This window comes from Prionailurus bengalensis, chromosome B2 (assembly GCF_016509475.1).
Source record: "Prionailurus bengalensis isolate Pbe53 chromosome B2, Fcat_Pben_1.1_paternal_pri, whole genome shotgun sequence".
Classification (NCBI taxonomy): Eukaryota; Metazoa; Chordata; class Mammalia; order Carnivora; family Felidae; genus Prionailurus; species Prionailurus bengalensis.
The window spans coordinates 17996077-18020883 of NC_057349.1; the positions used below are offsets into that span (position 1 = coordinate 17996077).

General features: G+C 42.4%; 1 protein-coding gene across 6 annotated transcripts in view; it reads left to right on the forward strand.

The window, feature by feature from the left end:
• Positions 1 to 21812, forward strand: part of MAK (male germ cell associated kinase) — a 55505-nt gene extending 33693 nt beyond the window's left edge. For 2 of the 6 annotated variants that reach the window (XM_043590830.1, XM_043590829.1), the window contains exons 10-16: positions 2611 to 2783; positions 5750 to 5898; positions 10955 to 11086; positions 13717 to 13791; positions 16382 to 16501; positions 17813 to 17842; positions 20257 to 21812. In XM_043590830.1, coding sequence (XP_043446765.1) covers positions 2611 to 2783; positions 5750 to 5898; positions 10955 to 11086; positions 13717 to 13791; positions 16382 to 16501; positions 17813 to 17842; positions 20257 to 20411 — 834 coding nt within the window. In that variant the 3' untranslated portion in view covers positions 20412 to 21812. The remainder of the gene's footprint in view (positions 1 to 2610; positions 2784 to 5749; positions 5899 to 10954; positions 11087 to 13716; positions 13792 to 16381; positions 16502 to 17812; positions 17843 to 20256) is intronic. The other 4 variants (XM_043590831.1, XM_043590832.1, XM_043590833.1 and 1 more) reach the window with 4 other exon arrangements.
• Positions 21813 to 24807: the final 2995 nt, after the last annotated feature.

Genomic DNA, 24807 nt, shown 5'->3' on the forward strand with positions numbered 1-24807 from the left:
CTAAGTTAAAGTACCCAATACCCTAGCCCTATACCTTCATGATGAACAGAATGGCAGCGAGCCCTTGGGCAGGCCACTAGAACTTTCTTCTAGATGGACATTGACCCACTGGCAGCACTCTTGGTCAGAGTACCGAACTACGTACTTAGTCTGCTATAACAAAATGCCATAGACTGGGTGGCTCTAAGCCAGAAATTTATTTTATCACAGTTCTAGATGCTGGGAAGTCCAAGATCAGAGCGTTAGCCAATTTGATTCCTAGGGAGGGCCTTCTTCCTGGTTTGTGGATGTCACCTTCTTGCTTTGTCCTCACATGGCAGAGAGAGAAAGCAGGCTCTCTGGAGTCTCTTTCATAAGGGCACTAATCCCCAGTTACCTTCCAAAGGCCACTTGTCCAAATACCATCACATTAGACGTGGGTTATAAATTGGGGGGGGGGGGGTCAGCAGTACTGACCCTGCCTTGTTGTCCTTTTGTCGCTTCACTGATAGCCTGAAAGACCCTGTCACCCATTTTGCCGAAGGCCACACAGACTACATACGTTGTGTGCTTCTTATAAAAAATGGTTGCCTACGTGGTCTGCCACTCCTTTCCCTTGATGCTCAAAAACTTTCCCTTTAGCAACTGATTTTCGAATCTTTGTCCTCACCCTATACCAAACGTATTACAGTGGAGTCGGCAAAACTCCACCTTCTACGTTACAAAAATTACGTACATTTGCCCCTTTCCGGTCTTCTCAGGCATACGACTTGACGTTACTGACACTGTTCAGAAGCACACAGACTCAGCACCCTAAAAAACCATTCCACCAAAACCAGAACCTCAAACTCAGCTAAGTGTAACCTTTGATCAGCTCTGCTTATCTGGGACCTGATAGCTTTTTATTCTCCTTAGTCTAGAGCTCATTCTCCCTGGCAAAGAAAACAATAACAGAAGTTGGCAAATACCGTTTTCGCCATGGGCCATCACTGTGACACCACGGGCTCCAAGCAATAGTATATCCATTCTTTCAACATCGTGCTCCAGAGATAACTGTATTTGCTGACCTTGCTTCCAAATTCCCTAATTTTCAATTGCCTTTTGGACTCCTCGGTTCACAAACCCCAAAAACACCCCAAATAAATTTGAATAAAACCACTCTCTGATCCAAGCCAAGTCTTCCTCCTCGTTCCTTATTTCTGTTGCCAGGGCCCCCGTCCTGAAATGATTCCTGCCTTTCCTTCTCTGCATCCATTAGGATTACACTCAGTGACTTACGACGGAAACCCGACCACTGAGGCTCCAACCGTAATGGGTTGCTTTCCCACATGACAAGAAGCCAGGGGTGGGCCAGACCAGGGCTGCGGCAGCTTGTAGAAGGAACCAGACCGCTTCTGCCTTCCTGTTGTACCATGCTTAGCAAGCGGCTTTCCTTCCTATGGCCACAACATGGCTGCTGTCCCTTTGGGATGGCATCTGCATTCTAGAAGAGGGAAGAGTGATGGGGCCCCTGGGTGGCTCAGGCCGCTAAGTGTCCGACTTCCGCTCGGGTCATGATCTCACAGTTTGTGAGTTCGAGCCCCGCGTCGGGCTCTGTGCTGGCATCTCGGAGCCTGGAGCCTGCTTCGGATTCTGTGTCTCCCTCTCTCTCTCCCTCTGTCCCTTCCCCGCTTGAGCTCTCTCTCTCTCTCTCTCAAAAATAAATAAACATTAAAAAAAAACAACAACAGCAAAACAAAACCCTGGCATGTCATGCTAGCTGTCCCAGAAATCCCTCTAGTAGACTTCCACTGACGACTCATTGGCTAGATTGTGTCACATGGCTACAAACAGCTGCAAAGGCAGCTGGGACTTCAGGTATTGAAGCACACTGCTGCGAAGAGTGCTGCCACACTCTTCTCTCACATCTGTTCACATAGATGCAAAGCGCAGGCCTTTAATTCCTTGTTAAGAGCACACGTGTTCTTTCCCGAGCATTCCAACGACTAGGAATCTGTTGCCCTTGCCACCGCATGCCAGTATAACTGCAAAGGCCTCCTATCTGAAGAGTCTGGCCTTCGGGAATGCTGCCTGTATCTCCTCACTTTTTAGCTCTGGCACTTTTCTATCAGAAAGTCACCCTCTTTCCCTCTTCCAAACTCTGGAACGACAACAATAATAGTAGTAACGATCGCACCAGCTAACTCAGTGACTCTCATCACGTGTTAGGCCCTAACCTAAGGACTTCCGATGTATTTTACTATTCAATTCAGAAACACTAATTAGATAAACATTGCACATCACCATTTAAGGAGGAGGAAACCGAGCCTTTGAAACGTTCAGTCACTTGCCCAAAGAGACAGTCACACATGGCAGTTTTCCAAATTATACAGCGATGAGCAGTTCTGATCCTTAAGTATTCGAGTCCTCCCCCAACCCAATGTCAGAGATCTCTCCTTCCTCGCAACTCCTATCCTGTTTTTAGCACGTGCTACCTATTTTTGTTAACACTTTTCAACGCGTGTACGTGTTATCTTAACGATATGGAAGGCCCCTGGAGATCAGGTACTCTTAGTATAAGGTAGAGTAGCTTGTGCACAAAAGGCATTCAGCAAATGATTAGAGATGATGATGACTGATTTTCCACCACAGAAGCCAAATGGTACCCTGGGGCACAAAAGTGCTAGGAGGCGCTGGGGTCAGACGGTGTTCAAGTCTGGAGACAGCTGGGAAGAGTATGAGGATTACGATCTTGGAGCCTCCTATTCCAAGCGGCCGAGCATGGGTGTATTCAAAGAAAAGAGGAAAAAAGATACCCCATTCCGGTAAGATTTCACATCCCTCAGGAAAATCTATTTTTATCATGTGTCAACTTTATGTCACTCAGGACATACAAATGCAGGGAGACATTAAAGGCAATAAGTAGCTTACTATTGTTCTCTTCCATAAACCCCAAATCTGTACACGTACCTCTGGGAAGGTAAGAATCTTGGCTTCTCACGGTAAAGATGCTCAGTATTAATGGCTGAGTGCTGCAGGCGCGTGGAGGGAAGGGCTCTTGTTAAGTTTTGAGCGTACCCTGATGAAATACGATCCCACGATTCCCATCTGAAATCCGCATGCCTATTTGAAGAAAGCAAAGCACAACCTACAGAGGCAATGATTTCTTCTGATGGCGTTCAGGTTCCCTTATTTGTTTGTTTGCTATTCTAAACCTTTGGGATCACTTCCTAAACTTTTCCTGGAAGTTTAACATCTCCAGCAGCCCCCCGTCTTTCTCTAAGCCAAGTATTCATGAGTGCACTATTCACCTTTGAGGTGAGGGCGGGTTAAACATTGTGAACCAATGTGTGGGGAAATACTGTCTTTCTCTCTCCCTCTTTCTCTCTTTCTCTCTCTCTCTCTCTCTCTCTCTCTCTCTCTCTCTGGAATAAAAGAATAGGGAGAAAAACATATTGGCAGGAGGCAGGGAATTTTATCTAATAGCTATCTGGCATTCCCTTGGGGTCCACATATCTCTGAAGGTACATGGAGATTCTGTGAGGGGGACCTATGCTTGGATAATCCTCAGTCAATACGTTTCTAGTTTCTCAAATTCCATAGGGACCCTTCCCTAAAATACATGAACTTGAGAACAAACCTGCCTAATCCCCCCGTGGAAAGTCACACCCCTTAGCATTTTCATATGTGAGTGGCAGGAAGGCCAAACAACTTTTGAGATGCTAAGCAAAAGGAGAAGTCAGAAGACCGACACCTTCCACTTGGAAGGCTTTGTTGTCCTATAGTATTTCTCTTCAAGGGAAAAGCCCACCTTAGAAATAGGGAATTTTAGCCTATTTGGAAAGCACGTGTTGGAAAGCACGGAGATTCAGAACCACTAAAGCGCCAGGACCCAGTGATGCTTATTCTTTTAAGTGTACTAGAATGTTCTGTGAAACTGATTTTTCAAAACCTATACATTGTACACATATACATTGTACTATATACAATTGTACTATATACAATGTACTATATACATTGTACATAATTTGTTGAAGATTCAGAGTGTTTATGGAATAAGGGTATGGAATAAGGGAATAAGTTAAGACTTACTTTATCAAGTCGTACCATGAAATGCTCCAATTACAGTCAATCCTCATAATATTTCACTTTATAAATTATTTACTGTTTTCCACCTATTGTTAACAAGAAACAAGAAATAAAATGATTTAATTTACGATGGGAAATTATAGATGTCAGCTTAAAGATGTCAACATCCTAAAGACGTGTAGAGAGCTATATAATTCCTTTTTTTAAAAATAATTCTTCGCGTCTGCATTGGCCTAGTCTGTAGATGACTTGAAAACTTTTTTTTTTAACCCATGACGTTCTAATTCCAGCTGAATTTTATCACGTACTTTTAGGGGTAGAAGATATTTGAATCCAAACCTATAGATCGAGTTTGTAGTCCACATACTTAATTCTGGCAAGGAAATGATTGATAAATTTCAGCATCAATTATTCCTTTTCTCTTGAAATTCGTTCGAAAAACTGTATGACAATCAATTTTTAATGTATTTCTTCCATTTTTTATTTTTTGGTATCTTCAAATGGCTTTATACGATTTAGACATAATAACAATAATGATTAAGATACTTCCATTTATTAAGCGCCTACCTAAATTTTAATTTGTAATCTTCATACTCCAGTACAACTATCTGCAGAGTAGACTACTGAGAGTCAGACAGGTTGAAGGAACAGGTTGCCTAAAGTCGGACGAGGCCTAGTCCCAAACTAGACCTCTGTTTCTTTTTTTGCACCACACTATTTCTTAAGCAGTAAGAGCTCAAACACTCGGCGCACTGAATGGACCCTGCTATTGTCTGCTCAGTTCCTCTGGCGGCCTAGGCTTCCTCATAAAGAATACAAAAGACCCAATGCTAAAGTGTGCAACTTTTACTGATGAGGTTGTCTCTTTTAAAGTCAACAAAAGCAAGATGTTTATACTTGCGCGCACGCTCAGTAGACGTTTACTAAATACAGAGATGTATTAAGCCACGGCAGGAACAGGATGTGGTCTGTCTGCAGCCCATCAAACGTATAGCGGCAGAAATAAGACCTTCGAGTCAGCATGACATCAGAGCAGGGCGTGCACGGAGTGCTGCTAACGAACGAGCCTGCAAAGAGCTCAAAAGTCCTGTTTACGGGCAGCAGAGCACTTCGAGGAGAGGAGGCTTTCTGGAATGAGCCGTCTTGAAAGCGGGGCGAATCTCAGCGGCCGGCATGACTGCAATGGGCTGAGCCAAAGGGAAAGGAGGCAGGAACGGGTGGGGCCGTTTCGAATGAAAGGGGCCCCCTGCCTGTGTCTAGAACTACCGCTGTGCGGGCGGGGGCAGCCAGCAGCTCAGAGGGCCAGCCAGGCCAGCGTCAGCCTCCGAGGGGGACCCAGACGGCCTTACTGATCAGACGTTACGTGAGTAGGCAGGGACGGTGGCCACGACGGCCTCCCACGGGATAAACCCACCACCGCAGCCGGGGCTGGGGAGCCAGAAACATTAGACGCAGGCAGTTTGCTGCTCGGCGATAAGGCTTTCTGTCACATCATGGCTGGTATCAGAAATGATTCCAGAGGCTGCCTGATACCTTTCGGGGGAGAAGTCGGGAGAGTCAGCAAAAGGACTCTGACGGCAACCGTGTTGAGTGGGGTGGCCTTGCCCGGTTTGAAGAGACGCGCAGGGGGCGGGTGGGGGACGCCGTAGCGGCCGTCGTCTCATGTTTCAAGTAGTGATGCCACCTTCTGTGGACTTTCAAGGCTTCCAGAGTCGGTGCCCTCAGCCTCGCACCAGTCAGCAGGGGAAAACAAGAGCTTACCCGCTGCCGTTTCCCAGAAATCGGATTCTGAACTGTCGACTGCTTCCACCGCTAAGCAGTACTACTTGAAGCAATCCAGATACCTTCCAGGTGAGCAGAGAACATACAACGTTCATGCTAACTAGGGGAGGGGTCAGGCTTAAGCGTCCTGGAATATTTGCAGAAAGGGCACCACTGAAACAGCGCTCTCTGCCGGCTCAGCCTGGTCAGTGCTTGTTCCCAAGTACTTTCTGGGTCCCCTGCCTCGGGGAAGTCTGCTCAAGAAGTGCCTGGCAACCAAAAAGATGAGAATAGGCTTAAAAAACAAAAACAAAAACAAAAACAAAAACAAAAACAAAAAAAACTTCCCTCTCCCGCCAAAGCTATGCCTTTAGCAAGCACTAAGTTTTATTAAAACAATTCTGCACCCCCGCGACACCATTTTATAAAATGTAGCATTTTACACTGTTTCCTAAATGATCGGGATTGTGTTTTTGAAAGATCATTGTGGGTAGAGCATACTAGGGGCTCAAGAGGCCACTGCACGTGTCTGGAATGAGAGGGTGATGGCTTGTTCCAGAATGGTGAACGTGGACACAGAAATGGGTAAAATCTCCATGTATTTGAGTAGTGGAAAGACAGGACTTGCTGACAGATGGGCACGGGTGGTGGTAAAGAACGGAGGAATCAGTGTTGTCCCCTGGGGGGGGGGGGTGACTTTACCCGAGAAAGGGGGAGATCAGGAGGGGACGGATGTGCGTAACTAGGGAATCTCGGGAGTTGGGGTCGGGATGTCTAGTGAACATCTGAGTTGATCTATCTAGGAGACGACTCAATATATGAATCCAGAGCTTAGGAGAAAGATCTAGGCAGATGGTGGGTAGTTTATGTCACGCCTGCGGGTAGCATTTTTTCCTCAAAGTCCACTTTAAAAAGAAAAGTTTAAATTCAACCTAGCCTAAAAGGGAATCAATTTTTAAGTGACCATATATCTATACAGATTTATCTTTAGTCCAAAAAGAGGGAAAGATGAAGAGCTGAGAAAAGAAGTTTTAGGTGGAGGGAAAGACACTGGCTTCTCTGAGTAGAACAACAGGCCGCACATTTAGATTTTACAAGAGCTTAGGAGAGAGTGAGGAGGGGTGAGGTGGGAGAGCCAGCAGCATTCCGGTAAGACAGTGCCGTGAGGGCAGGGGAAGGAATTTTGGGTTTATTCCAGCTCCGAAGGAGGCCTTTGGGGGGAGCCTTGGGAGGTGAGTGGTGACATGTGACATATGTGTTAAAAAGACTGTGTAAAGGGTGGATCACACAGGGCAAGACCAGAAGCAGGGAGGCCAGCTGGAAGCCACTGTGGCCCCCCAGGGAAACGAGGATGATGACTGAGAGGGAGCAGGGCTCCTGATAGATTTTGGAAATGGTCTTGCTGATGGATGTTGTAGAAAAGAAAAAGGCAAAAGCCAGTTTGTGGCTTGAATCCTAGGTGGATGGTGGTGCTATGCTCTGAGATGGGGAAGACCGACGGGGAACAGGAACGGGCGGGAAAGAGGTGGTCAGGCTTGCATGCGGGCTGTTAGAGTCGAGATGCTTGTGAAACATTCCAGTGTGGAGAGGCCATGCAGGAGGGGGGAGGAAAGAGCCAGGAACACTGAGGAGGGACCTGGGCTACAGAGAACGGCGACGCCCAGACAGTATTTAAGTCCATGCATTGAACAGGATCACCTACAGAGAGACTGTGAGTGGGAACGATGGTAGCAGTAGAGGAGGAGGAGGAGGACGACTCGAGAGAGAGGAAAGGAAGGAGCCAGGCAGCTGAGGGGGAAAAACCATGAACAGGGGGTTTGCAGAAGCTGAGAAGGAACCATTTCCCTGAAAGAGTTTGCTGCTTAGCGGTTATGAGAAGGGACAGAAATGCCTGATTAAACTGAACAGTGGGGAGGTCCCTGAAGGACCTGAAACTTGGCGAGCAGTTTCAGTCTGGAATGGTGAGGGAGAACGAGGCTGGAGTGGGCTGCAAAGTGATGAGAGGTGAGAAGTTAGTGACCGAACAGGTAGACAACTCTGGAGATGCTTCGCTGTGACATTTTGGTGTTGATACCATGAGGAGTTCCGATCCTGCTGCAAAAGCAGGGATGTAACAAAATTCCCGGAACACAGATTCATGGAGGATATTTTCCCCTGTTTAAACATAAATCAATCCTATAGCAAATCGATATTTTCTTATCTGTACAAGGGAGCCCTCTGGCGGTGGGAAAGGCAACTGTAAGTTTTTATCAGGATAAATGGATCCAAAGCACTCTGTTTTCATAGTTCTGCTCCCTAATGTGGTTTTCTGGGACATATTTCAGGATACCTGAAACTGGTCTGGTCATTTCCTTTTTAACTAGAAAGATCTATCCGATCCTGCAAATTACTGTGGGTCAGAAGCATGGCTATAATTGAGACCCTAAATAGACTTGAAATTAGAACTGCTTGAAATCTAAACTTGAGTCTTCCTGTTCCTCTGTTGGCATTTTTTTTGCCTTGAAGATGCCCCTCTAGAGCCGGATGAGATTTGAAACTAGAATTGAGCTCAGTTCAGTCACTCAGACAAACATTTACTGAGCTCCTGTCATGAGCCAGCGATGACTGCAGAGGATAGAAACCGAAATAAGAAATGATGCTTGACATTTACGATCCATAGTTATTTTTATAATTAAGTATCTTTAGGAATTAAAAACAAAAAAGAATATGTTTGGGGACTTTTTTTTTTTAATACCATAAAGCCAAGCATAAAAGCATCAATTGATTCTTAAGCGTCAATCTTTAGGATCATGGGAGCTCTAGAAATGTACCATATACTTTCAGGGCAGCATGGCATTATTCTACAAGACTTGGCAGATCTGTGACATTGGCCTGCAGGGAGAGGGACGCAAGAGTCCTAGTTATTGACCTGCTACTGACCGGCTGTTTACTGGAGCAAGACTTTGAGACTGTTTTCTGTTACTTACAGTGGGACTGCACTCACCTCTCCGCTCACCCTGTAAGCCTTAGGTACTTAATTATCGCATAAGGGAGTCGCAGAGTGTGCGATGGAAGTGAAAACCATCTCTGGGGGTGCCTTCTGGTCTCACTCCCTGCTCCCAGAACTGGGCTCTCTGGCACAAACCGATGCCACCTCGCAGGCGGGGAGGGCCGCTCCTTCCACAGCACTTTTGAAACCCTGCTCCTTCTCAAGTCCGTCTATCGCCTCTGTCCTTCCTTCCACCCTGTGTATTCAACGTGCTGTGTTATTTCTACACTTGCCTTTCCCACTGCATTTTAAATTTCTTAACCTGGCACGCAAATCCCTACTTGATTTGACCCCTGCCCCCTTCTCCAGCTTTATTTTGTGCCAGTCCCACTTCTTTCTCCATCCATGGAATGTCTCGGGGTTCCTTCCCATCTTGGGTCCCCAGCCTACACTGTGGCCTCTCCCAGGAGCACAGCTCCCACCCCCTCCCGAGTCCTAATCAGATTCACATTTCAGCTTAAAATTACTTTTTTTTAAAGAAAGACTGGTGGGACTTTTAAAGAAAGTTTCTTCTGTTATTTGCCTGCCCTCTCAGCACCAGATTCCTTTAAACAATTTATATACCATTAATTACCTATTTGTAACTGCTAATGTTTCCCTTCCCTTAGATTGTTAAGACCCAAAAGGGTAGACACTATTTTGCTCACCACTTTTTGTCCAATGCCATACACAATGCCTGGCATGTGATAGGTGCTCAGTAGATATGTGTTCACTGATTTACTTTCCTCTGAGGCAAGGGGTGATGGTATATTCATTTCTACCTCTGTCTATCAGTGTTTGGTATATAGAAGGTGCCCAGTAAAAGCTTGTAAACTAATATGTAAATGACTTCACCTTCTAGATTGTGTCAATTTCCAAGAAATCTGGAATGTTCAAAAAGACAAAATTAAAGCAATTGTCTTTGCTAATGGATATATTTACTTAAAAAAAAAAAAACTAGGGATATCTGAAGGCTAACTGGATTAACAAAATAATTTAACTACTCAGGGCCCATTCTTTGTTGAACTACATTTATGAAAACTGCTCATTTAAGGAGATTAGTTTTTCCCCCCTACCTTGCCTTGTCTTTGGGGGTAAAGGATTTTCTTGTGTTGACTTCTTCGTACAAGTTATTGCTACCTTTTTAGTAAGTGCATCTTCTTTACTGTCAGGCAAGTGCCTATGATATATAGTTCTACTGGTAGGTCTTTTATCAGAATCCGAAATCCATAAGGAGCTCTATGCGATAAGAAAGGCAAATTATTTACATGGAGGAGTGTTTCATTAGAGTACTGATGACTGGTAACTTTGAGGCTCAGTACAGAGTAGCCTGGCCTTTTTATGGCTTCAAAACAAGGGATATTATTATATGTCTCATAAATGTGAAACCTTGCTGAGGAGTTCACTCTCTGAAGAGCCAGAGCTCATCCTGTCCGGAAAGAGGTGCTAACTTCCTACATTAATGGTAGTCCTTGGTGAGTATTTCTCTTGTATTTGCTAAAGAAAACACATGTACGACCCAGAGACGTAGACTGTGTGATGTCTTTACCTTCTCGTAAGTTGCATCCAATTTATTATCAGTGAAAAGAAGTTCAGGAAGTTTTCAAATCTCTTAAGAATAAGTTAAAACACCACCCTTTGACCATTAGTACCAAAGTCTAAAGTTGCCTCCACATTTCACAGATTTCAGAAAATCATAAAGAGTTTAGATTTTATTATTGTCTAATACGCAATAAGTTTCGGAGATCTTTACACACACACCACATGCAAGCTCTCAATTCTCCTGGCTACACGAAGTGTTCCTCAAGGGTCTGGCGCATATCCATGTATTTTTAAGTACGTACTTAAAACAAGTCAGTTTGAAGAAAATTTTTGTACCACCTCAATTTTTATAAGATATTGAGCCAGAGATGTCCAATGTTCAATGATTACTTGTATTATAGAAAATACCTTGTGTTTGCAAAACACACTGTGAGGATTCCACATTATTGAAGGAACTGCTACATTGTAACATAAATTTATTTCCATTCGCCTCCAACTTATTTCTAGTCTTCATTTGAATGCATTATGTATTTATCTGTCCAGTTAATGATCACACCCTAACTTTTCAAATGACTACTTTGATTTTGTTCTTCTAAGGTGTAAATCCCAAGAATGTGTCCTTGGTAGCCAGTGGAAAGGATATAAACCCATATACTTGGAGTAATCAGTTATTTCCTAAGTCATTGGGACCCATGGGGGCAGAACTTGCTTTCAAAAGGAGCAACGCAGGTAAAGTAAAAACACACTTAAAGTATAAATTTACATTGCTTTCCTTCTGCAGATTTTGACTTCTAACTGTATTGCAGCTGCCTTCTTCCAACTGAGATAACCTTGGGGGGCACACCAAAGTTTTCGAACTGGTACTTGAGCACAGGTGGTTTTAAATTTTTTTTTTTTTCAACGTTTATTTATTTTTGGGACAGAGAGAGACAGAGCATGAACGGGGGAGGGGCAGAGAGAGAGGGAGACACAGAATCGGAAACAGGCTCCAGGCTCTGAGCCATCAGCCCAGAGCCCGACGCGGGGCTCGAACTCACGGACCGCGAGATCGTGACCTGGCTGAAGTCGGAGGCTTAACCGACTGCGCCACCCAGGCGCCCCGAGCACAGGTGGTTTTAAGACAGTCATGTGCCAGATCTCGACTTCCATGTGGATTCTTCCCTAAAATGGATCTCCCTGAGCTGTGTCTCTATGCTCCTACTTTCAAAAGACAAACTGCCTGTTTACTATGGTTGTTTCCTTTTTCTCCAAAGTGTAAAAATATCACCTATACCTGGGGTGCCAATCCAAGAGACAGATTCATAAGTTGGGAACAATGTTGAGGGAGCGAGTAATTGTGATAACTGGGGAACAAGTCCTGTTGAAGTCAAGTGGTTTCCAAATTTTGTGGTAACCTTCACAAAACTGAAGAGCCTAATTGAATTATTAGCTGACAGATAATCAAAACTCGTTTTTAAAATCACTGTATGAGTTTTGGTCTAGAACTCTGAATAGAATTCACAGAATGTGGTGACAAAGCTGTAATAAAACACCTTTCATTCCCAGCTATCTGTTTATGTTAAACAAGGTTTCTCAGTGCTTACATTTCCAAAAAGGAACAAGAAAAAAGGAACGGAATTGGTCCTGAAACCTGATTTTAGCAATAAGCAACATTCATTTGTGGACACGCGGACAGCTTGAATAAGCTGCCGTCTTTCTCAGTGAGATGAATTTCCCCCCAAAATAATGCCTTTTAATGTTTAGTAATCAAAATTTATACTATTCAGCTTTTTTGATTAACTACATACAATGAATTGTCATAATTATAACTAACCTAATCCAGGAAAAAAGTATTTTAACATACTTATGGTTATAAAAAAAATTTTTAAAGGTTTCAATTTATACATACTTTTGAGTGGTCAATTTAAAGACTTTTAAGCCTAAACTTATATTTGTTTTTCTTAACCTAAAATTATATTTGGATAAAATCTGGGCTTCAACATGAATGAAAATAAAATTTTAGAGAGAAATGAGATTAATGTGAAATTTCCAGCTGTTAAAAAGGAATATGTTCATGTATTTTGTAAGTCAGTATTGGTGGGCATAAAATCACCACGGTATTGGGGCACCTGGGAGGTTCAGCTGGTTAAGCATCTGACTTGGGCTCAGGTCATGATCTCACCATCCATGAGTTGAAGCCCTACACTGGGCTCTATGCTGACAGCTCAGAGCCGGGAGCCTGCTTCAGATTCTGTGTCTTCCTCGCTCTCTGCCCCTCCCCCACTTGCACATGCTCTCTCTCTCAAAAATAAACAGACATTAAAAAAAAATTTCCTTAAATCACCATGGTACTTAGATTCCATTGGTTACAGTTAAAGGAGAGATGGAATAGTTTTATTTTTAAATGTCAATAATTATAATATGCCACAAAGGACAACTTTTGGAACTATAAAACTTATGATGAAGGATCTTACATATCATTTGAAAATGTGTAAAGAAGTAAAGCATTCTTTTTAAAAAATAGATAGTTTTCTGGTATTGGACCCAAAAACCACCTGAGGATCACTATGGTAATCTACTGGGATATTCTTTTTTTTTTTTTTTTTTTAATGTTTTTATTTATTTATTTATTTATTTTAATGTTTATTTATTTTTGAGAGAGACAGAGACACAATGTGAGTGGGTTAGGGGCAGAGAGAGAGGGAGACACAGAATCCGAAGCAGGCTCCAGGCTCTGAGCTGTCGGCACAGAGCCTGACGCGGGGCTCGAACTCACGAGCTGTGAGATCATGACCTGAGCTGAAGTCAGACGCTCAACCGACTGAGCCACCCAGGCACCCCATGCTTTTATTTATTTTTGAGACAGAGAGAGACAGAGCGTGAGCAGGGGAGGGGCAGAGAGGGAGACACAGAATCCGAAGCAGGCTCCAGGCTCCCAGCTGTCAGCACAGAGCCCAACGCGGGGCTCGAACTCACGGACCATGAGATCACGGCCTGAGCTGAAGTCGGACGCTCAGCCGACTGAGCCACCCAGGTGCCCCATCTACTGGGATATTCTGATGTGACGTTAATCTTAACACTGTGGACATTTTAAGCGTCAAACACTGCAGCACTGTAATTCACTTATTTTTGCCAGTATTTTAAAATAATATCCACCGAACCAATACAAATGAGTTATGGTTAAATACAACTTTGAGTCTCGGGGGAATCTATACTTGGCTGGCATCAGATGAAAGCTGTGACCACACATGAGAATGCTTTCTCATGCTAAGGGTTCTTCCTGATCTTTTCATTAATCATCTAATCAATCAATTTTTTTCTCTGCTTTTCCTAAAACATTCTTATTATTCATTCTTTCTTTCTACCTGCCTTCTCTTCAGAGGAAAGCATAATTAAACCAATTGAAAAACTATCATGTAATGAAAGTTTTCCTGAAAAATTAGAGGACCCACAAGGTAATTTCTGGGCATTCTAGATGAGTACAACTTGTTCTTTGAATACCTTGTCCACTTTTCTTTTCCACATTTGCTCTGCATCCTGCCATACAAGGCCACTATGAAGGCCAAGGTCACCTTCTTTGAGAAGTCAGACGAGGACTAGGATAAAGAGAAGCATTCCACATCATCAGAAACACCAGTCTTCAGTAGTTGGAATTCTAAGACTAACATGCTCTCAGGAAGTTCTATGCTCATCTTCTTAAACTAATTATGACAATTTATATAAGTGAAGCAAATCTGAAAAGAATTAAAAGATTTCCTTATTTCGTAATCGGTATTCCTGCAAAACTTCTTTTTAAGTTCTGAAACTCATTTTTGAAGTGTTAGCAATCATTTAACATTAAAAGCTAACCAGATTAATAGAGGCGGTAGATTTCCTGGGGGTTCAAGGTCGCTGGTGTCAACAGTGCTATTGACTCCAGCCTAAAGATCTGCAGCTCACAAGGCACTTCGAAACTACGTAGCCAAAGTAATTTAAGAAAATTTCCTTTTCTGTGCATTTTTCCGTAGCAACTTCTTCTTGTAATAGTAAGATGCAGCCTATTAACTATTCGGCACACGACTTTTAGAATCGGACATATCCCCATACTATCACTCAGTAGGCCTTGTGACTGTGGACAAGTTCCTTAGGCTCCCTACGTCGGTTTCCCCACCTACAAAATGGAGGAAATAATATTTATTTATAAATAATATTTATTTATAAATAATATTTATTATATTTATTTATAAATAATATTTATTTATAAATAATATTTATTTATAAATAATACTTATTTATAAATAATATTTATTAATAATAATGGAGGAAATGTATTATTATATAACCATACCTAGGATTTTTGTCACAGTAAGTATTTAGTAAGTGTCTGCTCTGGTGAGAAGGAGGAAACCAAGAGCAATGTTCTGAAGCTGCTGCTGAACGTGATCACTGCCTTGAACTTTCTTTCAAAAATCTTTCAAAGTAGAGGGCTGACTGCTGATTCTGAATGGGCACTCGAGGGAGGCGATCATGCTTATATTCAGTAGTGTTAAAACTGTATAAGCTGATAACGTGCTCACTGTGTAAAATCCTATTTCTGCGACAACGCTGCTGTTTGACGTTTGTTGGTTCAAGAGCAGACACTTACTGGGAGCCTACTATGCACAGCGCTGTGACAGACTCAGGGACGAGAAGTTCAGAGTCCAGACTTGCGAACAAGTAACACTGTGAAAAATGCTTCAGTCATAGCTGCCAAGCAAGCAGTTCTTGAAACCACCACCATGATCTGAGCCTCATTTCACCTCCTTGCTGACACACTTGTCTCCTCTCCTGCACGGCTAGGCTCTCGAAGGAGAAATTACATCCATTTCTTCCCTCATTTCCAGTTTGCCCTTCAGCTCACTGTCCTTTGTCCTCAGATGGCTTCAGCCCACTGAAACAGCTCCTGCCAGGTCCTGACATTATCCTAGTGGCCAGATCCCAAGGGTGGTGCAAATCCCATCAGACCTCTGCCTCTCTGGCCTCCCTCCTCTCTCTGCACACTGTATCCTCTTGGCTATTCAGACCCTGCTCCTCCCATCACCTACCCTCCCTACTCCCTCTTCTCCACGGGGTCCTTTTCTGTCCTTTCCCTCAATGCTGGAGCTCCCTGGGGTTCCATTCTGGATCTTTGCACATCCACAGTCCCTCTGAGCTGGCTCCTCCAAGCCCATAGCCCATAATTGCCATAGCTTGATCATTCCAAATCTCCAGGCCTGCTCAACACTACAACTCAAATATCCCATGGCCATCATGTCTTTCCAACAAACCTGATTCTCCTGTACTGCTGTTGTTAGTCACCTAAGATACAAACTTAGGGGTTTATATTCCTCTTTCCCTCCCCCTCCTACCCCATATACCCACTCCGTTCTCTTCTCCATTGCCTCTGTGACTCCCTGAATTCAGGTCCTCATACTTACTCATTTCAGCTATAGCAATGACCTCCTGTCTCCTGCCTCTACATTTCCCTCCTTCAGCCCCTCACTCTACTGCCCCCAGGTTGATCATTCACTAATAGCGATGAGGATGACGATGACGACAGCTGACGTTTACTGAACACCGGATTCTATGCTAAGTGCTTTGCCTACATCTCATTCAATCCCTACAACAACCCTATGAGAGTAGGTGCGGTCATGATAGTGATTTTACAGAACGAAGACAAAGCACAGAGCAGGGATGGGGGCTTCCTGGCAGGAGACATACTCTCAGGGTAAGAGTGGAGTCATAAAAATAAAAAAAAAACCTGGTGTGTTCAGGGCAAACAGCCTTGGGTTCTCATTCTGACCTGGTCACTTACCGTGATAACTTAAGCAAGTTCTGAGAGCCACAAGGTGTGGGTAAAATATACATCCCAAAGGGTTGTTATACGGACTGAATAGGATGGTCTCTAAAGCCATAGTACAGTGCTTGGAATAGAGTCAGTCCTCAAAAAATAGAATCTAGAATTAGTAGGCGTGTAGTATTCAAGTTACTCTCGGGTGCTGTAAAATTTTCACCTTCTGACTATGAAACTTTGTGATACATCACTAGGAAGTCTTGGAAGTTATGCTACTTACAATCAGTCAGGATACATTCCTTCCTTTCTCAAAAAAGAAGTGGGGTCAGCTGGCCAGAGGATACACTTAGCACCTCTCGGTGCAACAACTACAGGTAAGAACTTTAGAGTTTTTAAGATTTCTGACCAGAAAGGAGCTTTTTCTGAGTTTATACACTTTGCCCAAGCGGAGACTTTTAAATTAGTCTCACTCACCTTGTTAACACAGTTCTAATGATTTTTGGCAAAATGCCCCTTCTTCTGAAGGTGCGGTCTGCGAGTCTCTTGTAAGAGCTGCCTTTAACAAAGTGGTGACTGGCAAGGCATACGGATTATGCCATTGAACCTGCACAAGACTGGATGAGGTAGACCTTTTACAGAGGAGGAAAGTGACATCAAGTAACGGACCGAGGGTCACCCAGCTCCTAAGTGGTGGAGCTGGGAGAGGAGCCGGTTTGTGAAATTCGAGAACATGCTGTGTGACCCAACGGGATGTAAAGAAGGTGCATTTTTCAGAGCTGCCCGCCTGGTCGGTACCTGGCACAGGGTGGGGGCTTCATAAACACGGAGATGCTGTTCGTGTATCACTCCACAGGCAGTTCCTGTGCAGAGTGAAGGGAGCCGTGGCAGAACTTTCCCACCCTGGCTCTGGCTTTGCACCGGTAGTAGATGGTGGAGGCTTGGCTTATTCTCCCGCCCTCCGGTTATCACCAAGTAGGCTGTGTGCCCTGCGGTGGCGTGGTGGTGATTCTGTACTTGAGCTTGACCAGGTCTGACTATGAAGGCTCTCAAAACGACTCTAAAATAGAAGTCCTCAGGAAGGCACTTAAACATTAAGGCAGACAGTCAGAAGTTTGGGAAGATAGGGAGTTGTATAAATTCCCTCCCAGCTTCAAACTCCTGGTTAGAGTTCACACCCTAAAGTTCTCTGAAGTCCAACCTCTAAAGTTCACACTGTTGGAGCTAAAACTGTGAGAAGCACGGGACTTCTGTCATTTATGATTTCGTACCACAGTAGCACTGCTCAAACAGTACTTAGTTACCTTATCTGGGAAAAGCATCGCTTATCTTTCTGCTGAAACAAAATATGTAAGTAAACACATTATACACAGCAAGTGATAGATTTTTTTTTTTTTTTTGAAGCCTCAGGTATTTTAAGCCAGCCTGACAATGAGTCAGCAGCCATGGCTTAGTAGCAATTTTTAGAAGAAGAGGAGAAAATCAGAATGTTTCAAACTGGTTTGTTACCTAAGTGTCTGCTCTTAGAAAGTGAAAGTGGGCGTTCTAAAAAACGATTTTTGCAAGATATTGAAGGCCTTTGTATATTAAGCATTCTGTCAGATTAGCATGCATGTTCCTGTTTTCTTTTTTTTTTAAGTAAATGCTTTCTCATAACTTTTCATCTCTTCATTTCCTCTGCTCATCAGATGTTCCTACAGATGGTGATAGGAGGAAAGGTAAAAAAAAGAAGTAAATATTAATCGTCCTCAAGTGGTCAATGCCAATCCTTAGGAAAACACTGTTCTGTAAGAGATTTGTCTTTCAGTACTCCCGCTGGTGTGAGAGTTTCCCACAAAAGAATAAAACCAGGTCATTACCGTATTTCCTCGACTATTTCCCCTTCTCTCATAGCCTTCCTCTCTGCTCTTCCCCAGCCTCGCCCCCAGGATTAAATGAGAAGAAAAATCGAATTAATTTCTTCCAGCTTCCCCATGTAATCTCTCACCCCAAACTTCTCAACACCTCCTCCCCGACTCCCTGCCTTGTGGTAACAAGGACTATGAGGAGTGACTTCTTCCCTCCACGGCCGGCCACCCTTTGCAAGGGCAGGGAGGGCCCTGTTCTAAGTGAGCTATGTTCATTAGCTCTACTCCAGAAGGTACTATTATTACGGTCTTCATTTTACACGGATTTTACTTCTTGCTAAAGGTTACATAATCAGGGCACGGATCACAGGCAAACATCTTTCCTTTGGCAAACATTTTCTGCAGGAAGTTAAATGCCCTTGATAGGACACGTGCTGTTTTTAAAAAGAGGGCACAGCAAGCGTGAGAGGGCTGCCTGCCCCACTCTAAGGAGGCGCGGGGCAAGGTCCAGCTGACACAAAAGTGTTTCTTGCCTTGCCCCCCGGATCTCAGCTCCTCAGCTGCTGAGTTCTTCACCAAGGGTGCTTGAGTCCTGAAATTATTATTTCTCAGAAAGGAAATCTTGGCAAAATGATTGCCTCTTCAGCAGTTTTAAAAACGTTTTCCTGGACATGGTTTCCCTCAAATGCATTCAGGACCTGACCTAGCTAGGTCATGAGCTGGGAAAAAAGTTCTGTTACTCCCCAAATCCCTCATGTTGCAACACCAGAGGCTCGCCCAACTGTTAGCTGAAGACTACGTCCCCTCTCCTGTCCCCTCTCCCATCTCTGAAATCACTCACCAGGGGACTCTCTGCCTCTCTCTCCTCCTTGCTCCACTCCCTCCCTCTCACCTGCTCTCTCCTCCACCCACAGGCCCATTAGGTCTGCAGCCTTCACAAATTCAACAGACTGGTGTGTGTCCACACTCCCGTGGGATAGAACAAAAGGGCTGTTCCTGGAAAACCTGGTTAACTGTTTAACCAGTTCTTCCTTCACAGTTCAGGGTTAATTGGCTATTAACCCACCTTGTCAGGTGGCTTTCTATCGGCTTGAACCTGGAGAATTTTAAACCTGGTCAGGGCAGGATGATAGGACCGACCAGGTGATTATCCCCAGGGCAGTTCCTCACTTAATGCTTTATTCCCATTAAGCTGAGGTCAGCAGCAGACCCACGTGCTCCCATAATTTCCCCTCCACTGCCAGTTTTACAGAGAAAGTTTAAGAAAAACAAAACAAAACAGGGAAACCATGCAAGTGAATACAGTATGGGTAGTGTTCAGTGTGCAAAATGGTCAGACTCGTCTCAAAATTGACATTTAGTTTAATCCAAGAGTGTCAGCCACCATAGAGTGTGAAACGATACTTAAATCCCAAATTGAAGGATCAAACATCCCTCTTCAGATAGAACATCTATGGTACTCAGCCGTAAATATGAAGTGAGGGCAGGCGAAGGAAGGACTGGAGAAGAGTCCAGTCATTAAAGTTCTCTGCAAAATGATTTACTGCTCTGTCATTTGAGATGTTTAAGCAATTCTAGCTTGTAAGCTGTTCAGATAACAAATATTTAACAAATCAAAATTTCACAAATATTTAATCAGCCAAATTTATGAATAAAGCAGACCCTACGATGAACGGTTTGGGATCTTAGGACTGGCTCACCTTTTAAAGGAATTCTGTTATCGCCCTTCATTTTCCCAATTAAAAAAAGGAAGTCTCTTGCTTCTAAAAACCACATTTTCATGGTTAAAAGAAATCTACTATGGGATCCCATCTGTGGAGCTCCATGAAGCCCAAGCTTTATAGGATTCACAATTACAAATAAAGTTTCCATAGTGGGTATTACACTCCAGTATTATTCAGATGTAACCACTGTGTGATTTTACAAAGTCACTAATAACACTGTGGGTTATTGCCTGTTCAACCTGAACCAAGAATTTTCTTGGTCATCCTAATTCATGGTGCCAACCTAAGTGTGACAGGCATTTGAGTGAACCCACAAAAGCAGCAGCAGTAGTCAGAACTGTAAACCAGTGAGCTACTGAGAATTCTGTATCAACATCACACCACACTAGAGTTTTTCATTTTACTATTAAAAAAAAAAAAAAAACCCTTAGAGACCACTGAACTAATCTTTTAAAGATAAATTCAAAATTCCCCCATGAAATGAAAAGATTTAAACTGCCTTAGTTTCAATTTGACAATCCAATGAATAAAGTTCTAACTTCCAATTCTGATTTCTTCCAGAATACACCTGGAACACAAAACCTGGTCGAGGGCAGTTTTCAGGACCTACTTACAATCCTACGGCCAAGAATCTTAACATTGTGAACCGTGTGCAGCCGGTTCCCTCAGTGCACGGAAGGACAGACTGGGTGGCCAAATATGGCGGCCACCGGTAGGAGTCTGGTGCAAAGCCCCACAGCATTCTCCATAGAGTCCATGCAAGTCCCAGACCCTGGGAAATGTGTACAGATGTCTATTTCTACTGAGTTCTGGAAGCAATATGAAGTAGTGGGTACTCTGCAGAGCAAAAATCATCTTCTACTATTTTCTTTCTTTCCTACAAATGAAATCCAATTTCTTAGCATCAATTGCCCACAGCGCTGACACGCGTACGGGTAGGACTTTACAAAGTATTGAATAAACTATTTGCCAAAGTATCAAGTGTTTGATCTACCAATTAATAGTTACTAAGTATAAGACACTTTTCTAAAAAGACCTCCAGAAAGTGTTTAGAATGTTTTCGTTTTCATCTGTTATTTGCCTAAATTAATTAATATTTTGATTGGCCTCAGAGGTGTTTTTGTTTTGCTTGGTTTTGGGTTGTTGTTGTTTTTTTTTTTAATGGCAACCTCAGTGGTCTGTCAATCAGAGCTCGTATTTGGCTAAGGCTCTATCTTACCAGTTTGGCAATGGCAGAGCATGCTGATTTATCATCTGGTTTTCTACTCTGAAATTATGGAAGCAGTGGTAATTCTTGAGCGGAGCATCTTTCTTCGGAATAAATTTATCTTTAACATAAAGATTTCAAAATTATGACACCCGATGTTAGTGGAGAAAGAGTCTATTGTTTGACTTTGACCAACACAACTCCTGTGAATTCGTGGTGACTATCAACCTCAATGGCTTAATGACTCCCAGATCAACCAAGGTTCTCATCTTTACATCATTAAGAGAGTTCTTGAAACTGTGATGTTTGCTCATCACACTTTCAAAATACCTTGTTTCCATGTTCCTACCAGACACAAAGATGAGGTGCGCCAGCTTTCGCCCAAAGCAAACTCTTGCTGCACTGCAGGTCGCTGACCTGGCTCCGACCTTGATATTTACTCTCAAGAGCAAATGCAGTTCAGTTGCTATAGCAGTGATTCACTTAGTACAATTTTTTTTTTCTTAGTTCTGTTTCTAAACTGGTACTTAAAAGAGACATCTTGAACTTGGGACTATATTTAAATTTGCCATTTTATGGACTGAACATTAATACTGTATATTCTTTTTAAAGAATAATGCTGTTATCAACTGTAATTTTTATGTTTTTTGACTTTGTAACAAATGCTAATGTAATTGGCATCATCTTGTGGACATTATCCAAAGACATCATAAATAATAGTAATACGGTATTTTTGTATAGAAGATTCAGCTCACCTTGTTGAAAACTGTTAAAATCTGAAGAGTAATTTATGATGATGGTAATGGCTATATCTATTTGTACAGTTTTAATTAGTGTCTCAAAGCTAAAAAATTATTTTGTGTTGCTGGAAGATTTTACACTTGATAGATATTAAAATTAATATAGTTAACTGGTGTGTTTTCTTTACACTTTTAAACTTTATACTTCTACTCTGAGGCCTATTTGTTCTTTTAATTATAGACTTTTGTTTTTCTAGCAGTTTTAGATTTATGGAAAAATTCACTGGGTAGTACAGAGTTTCCATATACCTCTCCTTAAGGGCCCCTCCCCAATTTTCCCTATTAACACTTTGCATTAGTGGGGGACATTTGCTGTAACTGATGAGCCAGTATGAGTACATTAAGTCCTTCGTTTATACTAGGGTTTCACACTTTGTGTTGTCTATTCTCTGGGTTTTGACAAAATACATAATGGCATATATCGACCGTGACAGTATCACAGAGATTAGTTTCACTGCCATAAAAAATCCCATGTTCCACCTAGTCATTCTTCTCCACTGCCCCTTCGCCCCGCCAAACCTCTGGCAAACACAAATCTTTTTATGGTCTCCATTGTGCTCCTTTTCCAGAATTGTCATGTAGTTGGGATCATACAGTATGTGGCCTTTTCCGACTGCCTTCTTTCAAAATTTAAGTTTCCTCCATGTCTGTTCTTAGCTTATCTCATGTCTGTTTACTGCTAGCTAATATTTCATTGTATATATGCATCACAGTTTATCCATTCACCCACTGAAGATCATCTCGTTTTCAAGGATGAGCAATTATAAATAAAGCTGCCAGAAACATTCATTGCATACTTTTGTGTGGGCATCAGTTCTCGCCTCATCTGCGTAAATTCAAGAGGCATAATTACTGGATTACCTGGTAGGAATATATTTCGTTTTGTAAAAAAGCAGCAGGCTACTTCCAAGGTGGCTGCACCATTTTGCATTCCCAGCAGCAGTGAATGAGAGTTCCTGCTGCTCCACATACTCACCACCACTTGGTGTTGGCAGGTTGTCTGTTCTAGATTTTGGCCATTCTTATAAGTGTGCAGCAGTATGTCATTTTAATTTGCAGTTCCCTGACAACATAGGATGTGGGCTACCTTTTCATATGTTTATTTTCCAGCTGTGTATCTCCTTTTATGAAGTATTATTCAGATCTTCTACACATTTAAACACTGGATTATTTATTTTGTTGTTTTTTTTTTAACATTTATTTATTTTTGAGACAGAGAGAGAGACAGAGCATGAACGGGGGAGGGTCAGAGAGAGGAAGACACAGAATCTGAAACAGGCTCCAGGCTCTGAGCTGTCAGCACAGAGCCCGACGCGGGGCTCGAACCCACGGACCGTGAGATCATGACCTGAGCCGAAGTCGGCCGCCCAACCGACTGAGCCACCCAGGCGCCCCCTTTGTTTTGTTATTGAAAGAGAGAGAGAGAGAGAGAGAGAGAGAGAGAGAGAGAGAGGCAGAGAGAGATGGAGAGAGAGAATCCCAAGCAGGCTCATCACTGCCAGCAGAGCCTGATGTGGGGCTTGAACTCACGAAACCGCGAGATCATGACCTGAGCTGAAACCAAGAGCTGGGTGCCTAACCAACTGAGCCACACAGGTGCCCCTTCTTACTGTTGAGTTTTAAGAGTTCTTTGTATATTTTGGATAACAGACTTTTATCAGATTATGTCTTTTGCAAATATTTCCTCCCAGTCATTGGCTTATCTTTTCATTCTCTTAACAGTGTCTTGTGTACTGCAGAAATTTTTAATTTTAATGAAATGCAACTTGTCATTTTTTTCTTTCATGGATTATAATTCTGGTGTTGTATGTATGTAATAAATCATCACCAAACCCTAGGTCACCTATGATTTTCTCGTTAGCTTTGGGAGTTTTATAGTTTTATATTTTACATTTATATCTGTGACCTATTTCACGTTTGTTAGGTCTATGTCTAAATTTTCTTTCCATTTTTTGCATGTTTATCTCCAGTTGTTCCAGCACCATTTCTTGGAAGAAACTATCCTTTCGCCACTGAACTGCCTTTGCTAGTTCATCAAAGATCAGTTGACTTTATTTCTGGGCTTTCTATTCTGTCCGATTGATCTGTATCTATTCTTCCACCTATACCACAGTGTCTTGATTACTATAGCTTTACAGAAGTTTTAAGTCAGGTTAACATCAGTCCTCCAACTTTGTTCTTCTCCTTCAATTTTATGTTGGCTACTTTGGGTCTCTTACCTCTCCATATAAACCAGAGTCAGGTGCCAACATCCCATAGAATAATTTACTGGGATTTTGGTTGTGTTGGACTGGATCTAGACCAAGTTGGAAAGAACTGGCACCTTGACAATATTCTCTTCTTGTAGTGCATGGACCATCTCTATTTATTGTCATCTTGACATCTTTCATCAGTGTTTTGTAGTTTTCCTAATATAGATCTTATAAATATTTGTTAGATTTATTCCTAAGCATTTCTTCTTTAGCATCAATATAAATGGTATTATATTTTAATTTCAAATTTAAATTGTTCATTGCTCATATATAAGAAGGCAAATGACTCTGTGTATTAACTTTGTACCTAATACCTTTTATTACCATTCATTAAGTCCAAGAGTTTCTTTGTTAATTCTTTGAGATTTTCTACATAGACAATCATGTCATCTGCAAACAAAGTTTTCTTTCTTTCTTCCCAGTTTATCTTTTATTTTCTTGTCTTATTGTACTACAAGGACTTCCAGTAAAATGTTGAATAGTTGAGGCAAGAGTGAACATCCCTGTCTTGTTCCTGATCTTAGTGGGAAAACATGTAGTTTCTTCCCATTAAGTACGATGTTACTTTATCAAACAGATGTTCTTTATCAAACTGAGGAAGTCTTCTACTCCTAGTTTGCTGAGTTTTATCAGGAATGAGTTTTAGACTTTGTCAAATGCTTTTCCTGCATCTATTGCTATCATCATTGGTTATATATATGATTTTTGCTCTGTAGCTTGTTGATGTGATGGATTACATTAATTGCTTTTCAAATGCTGAATCGGCTCTGTATATCTGGAATAAATTCCACTTGGTCATAATATGTAATTCCTTTTATACACAGTTGGATTCAATTTGCTAATATCTGGTTGA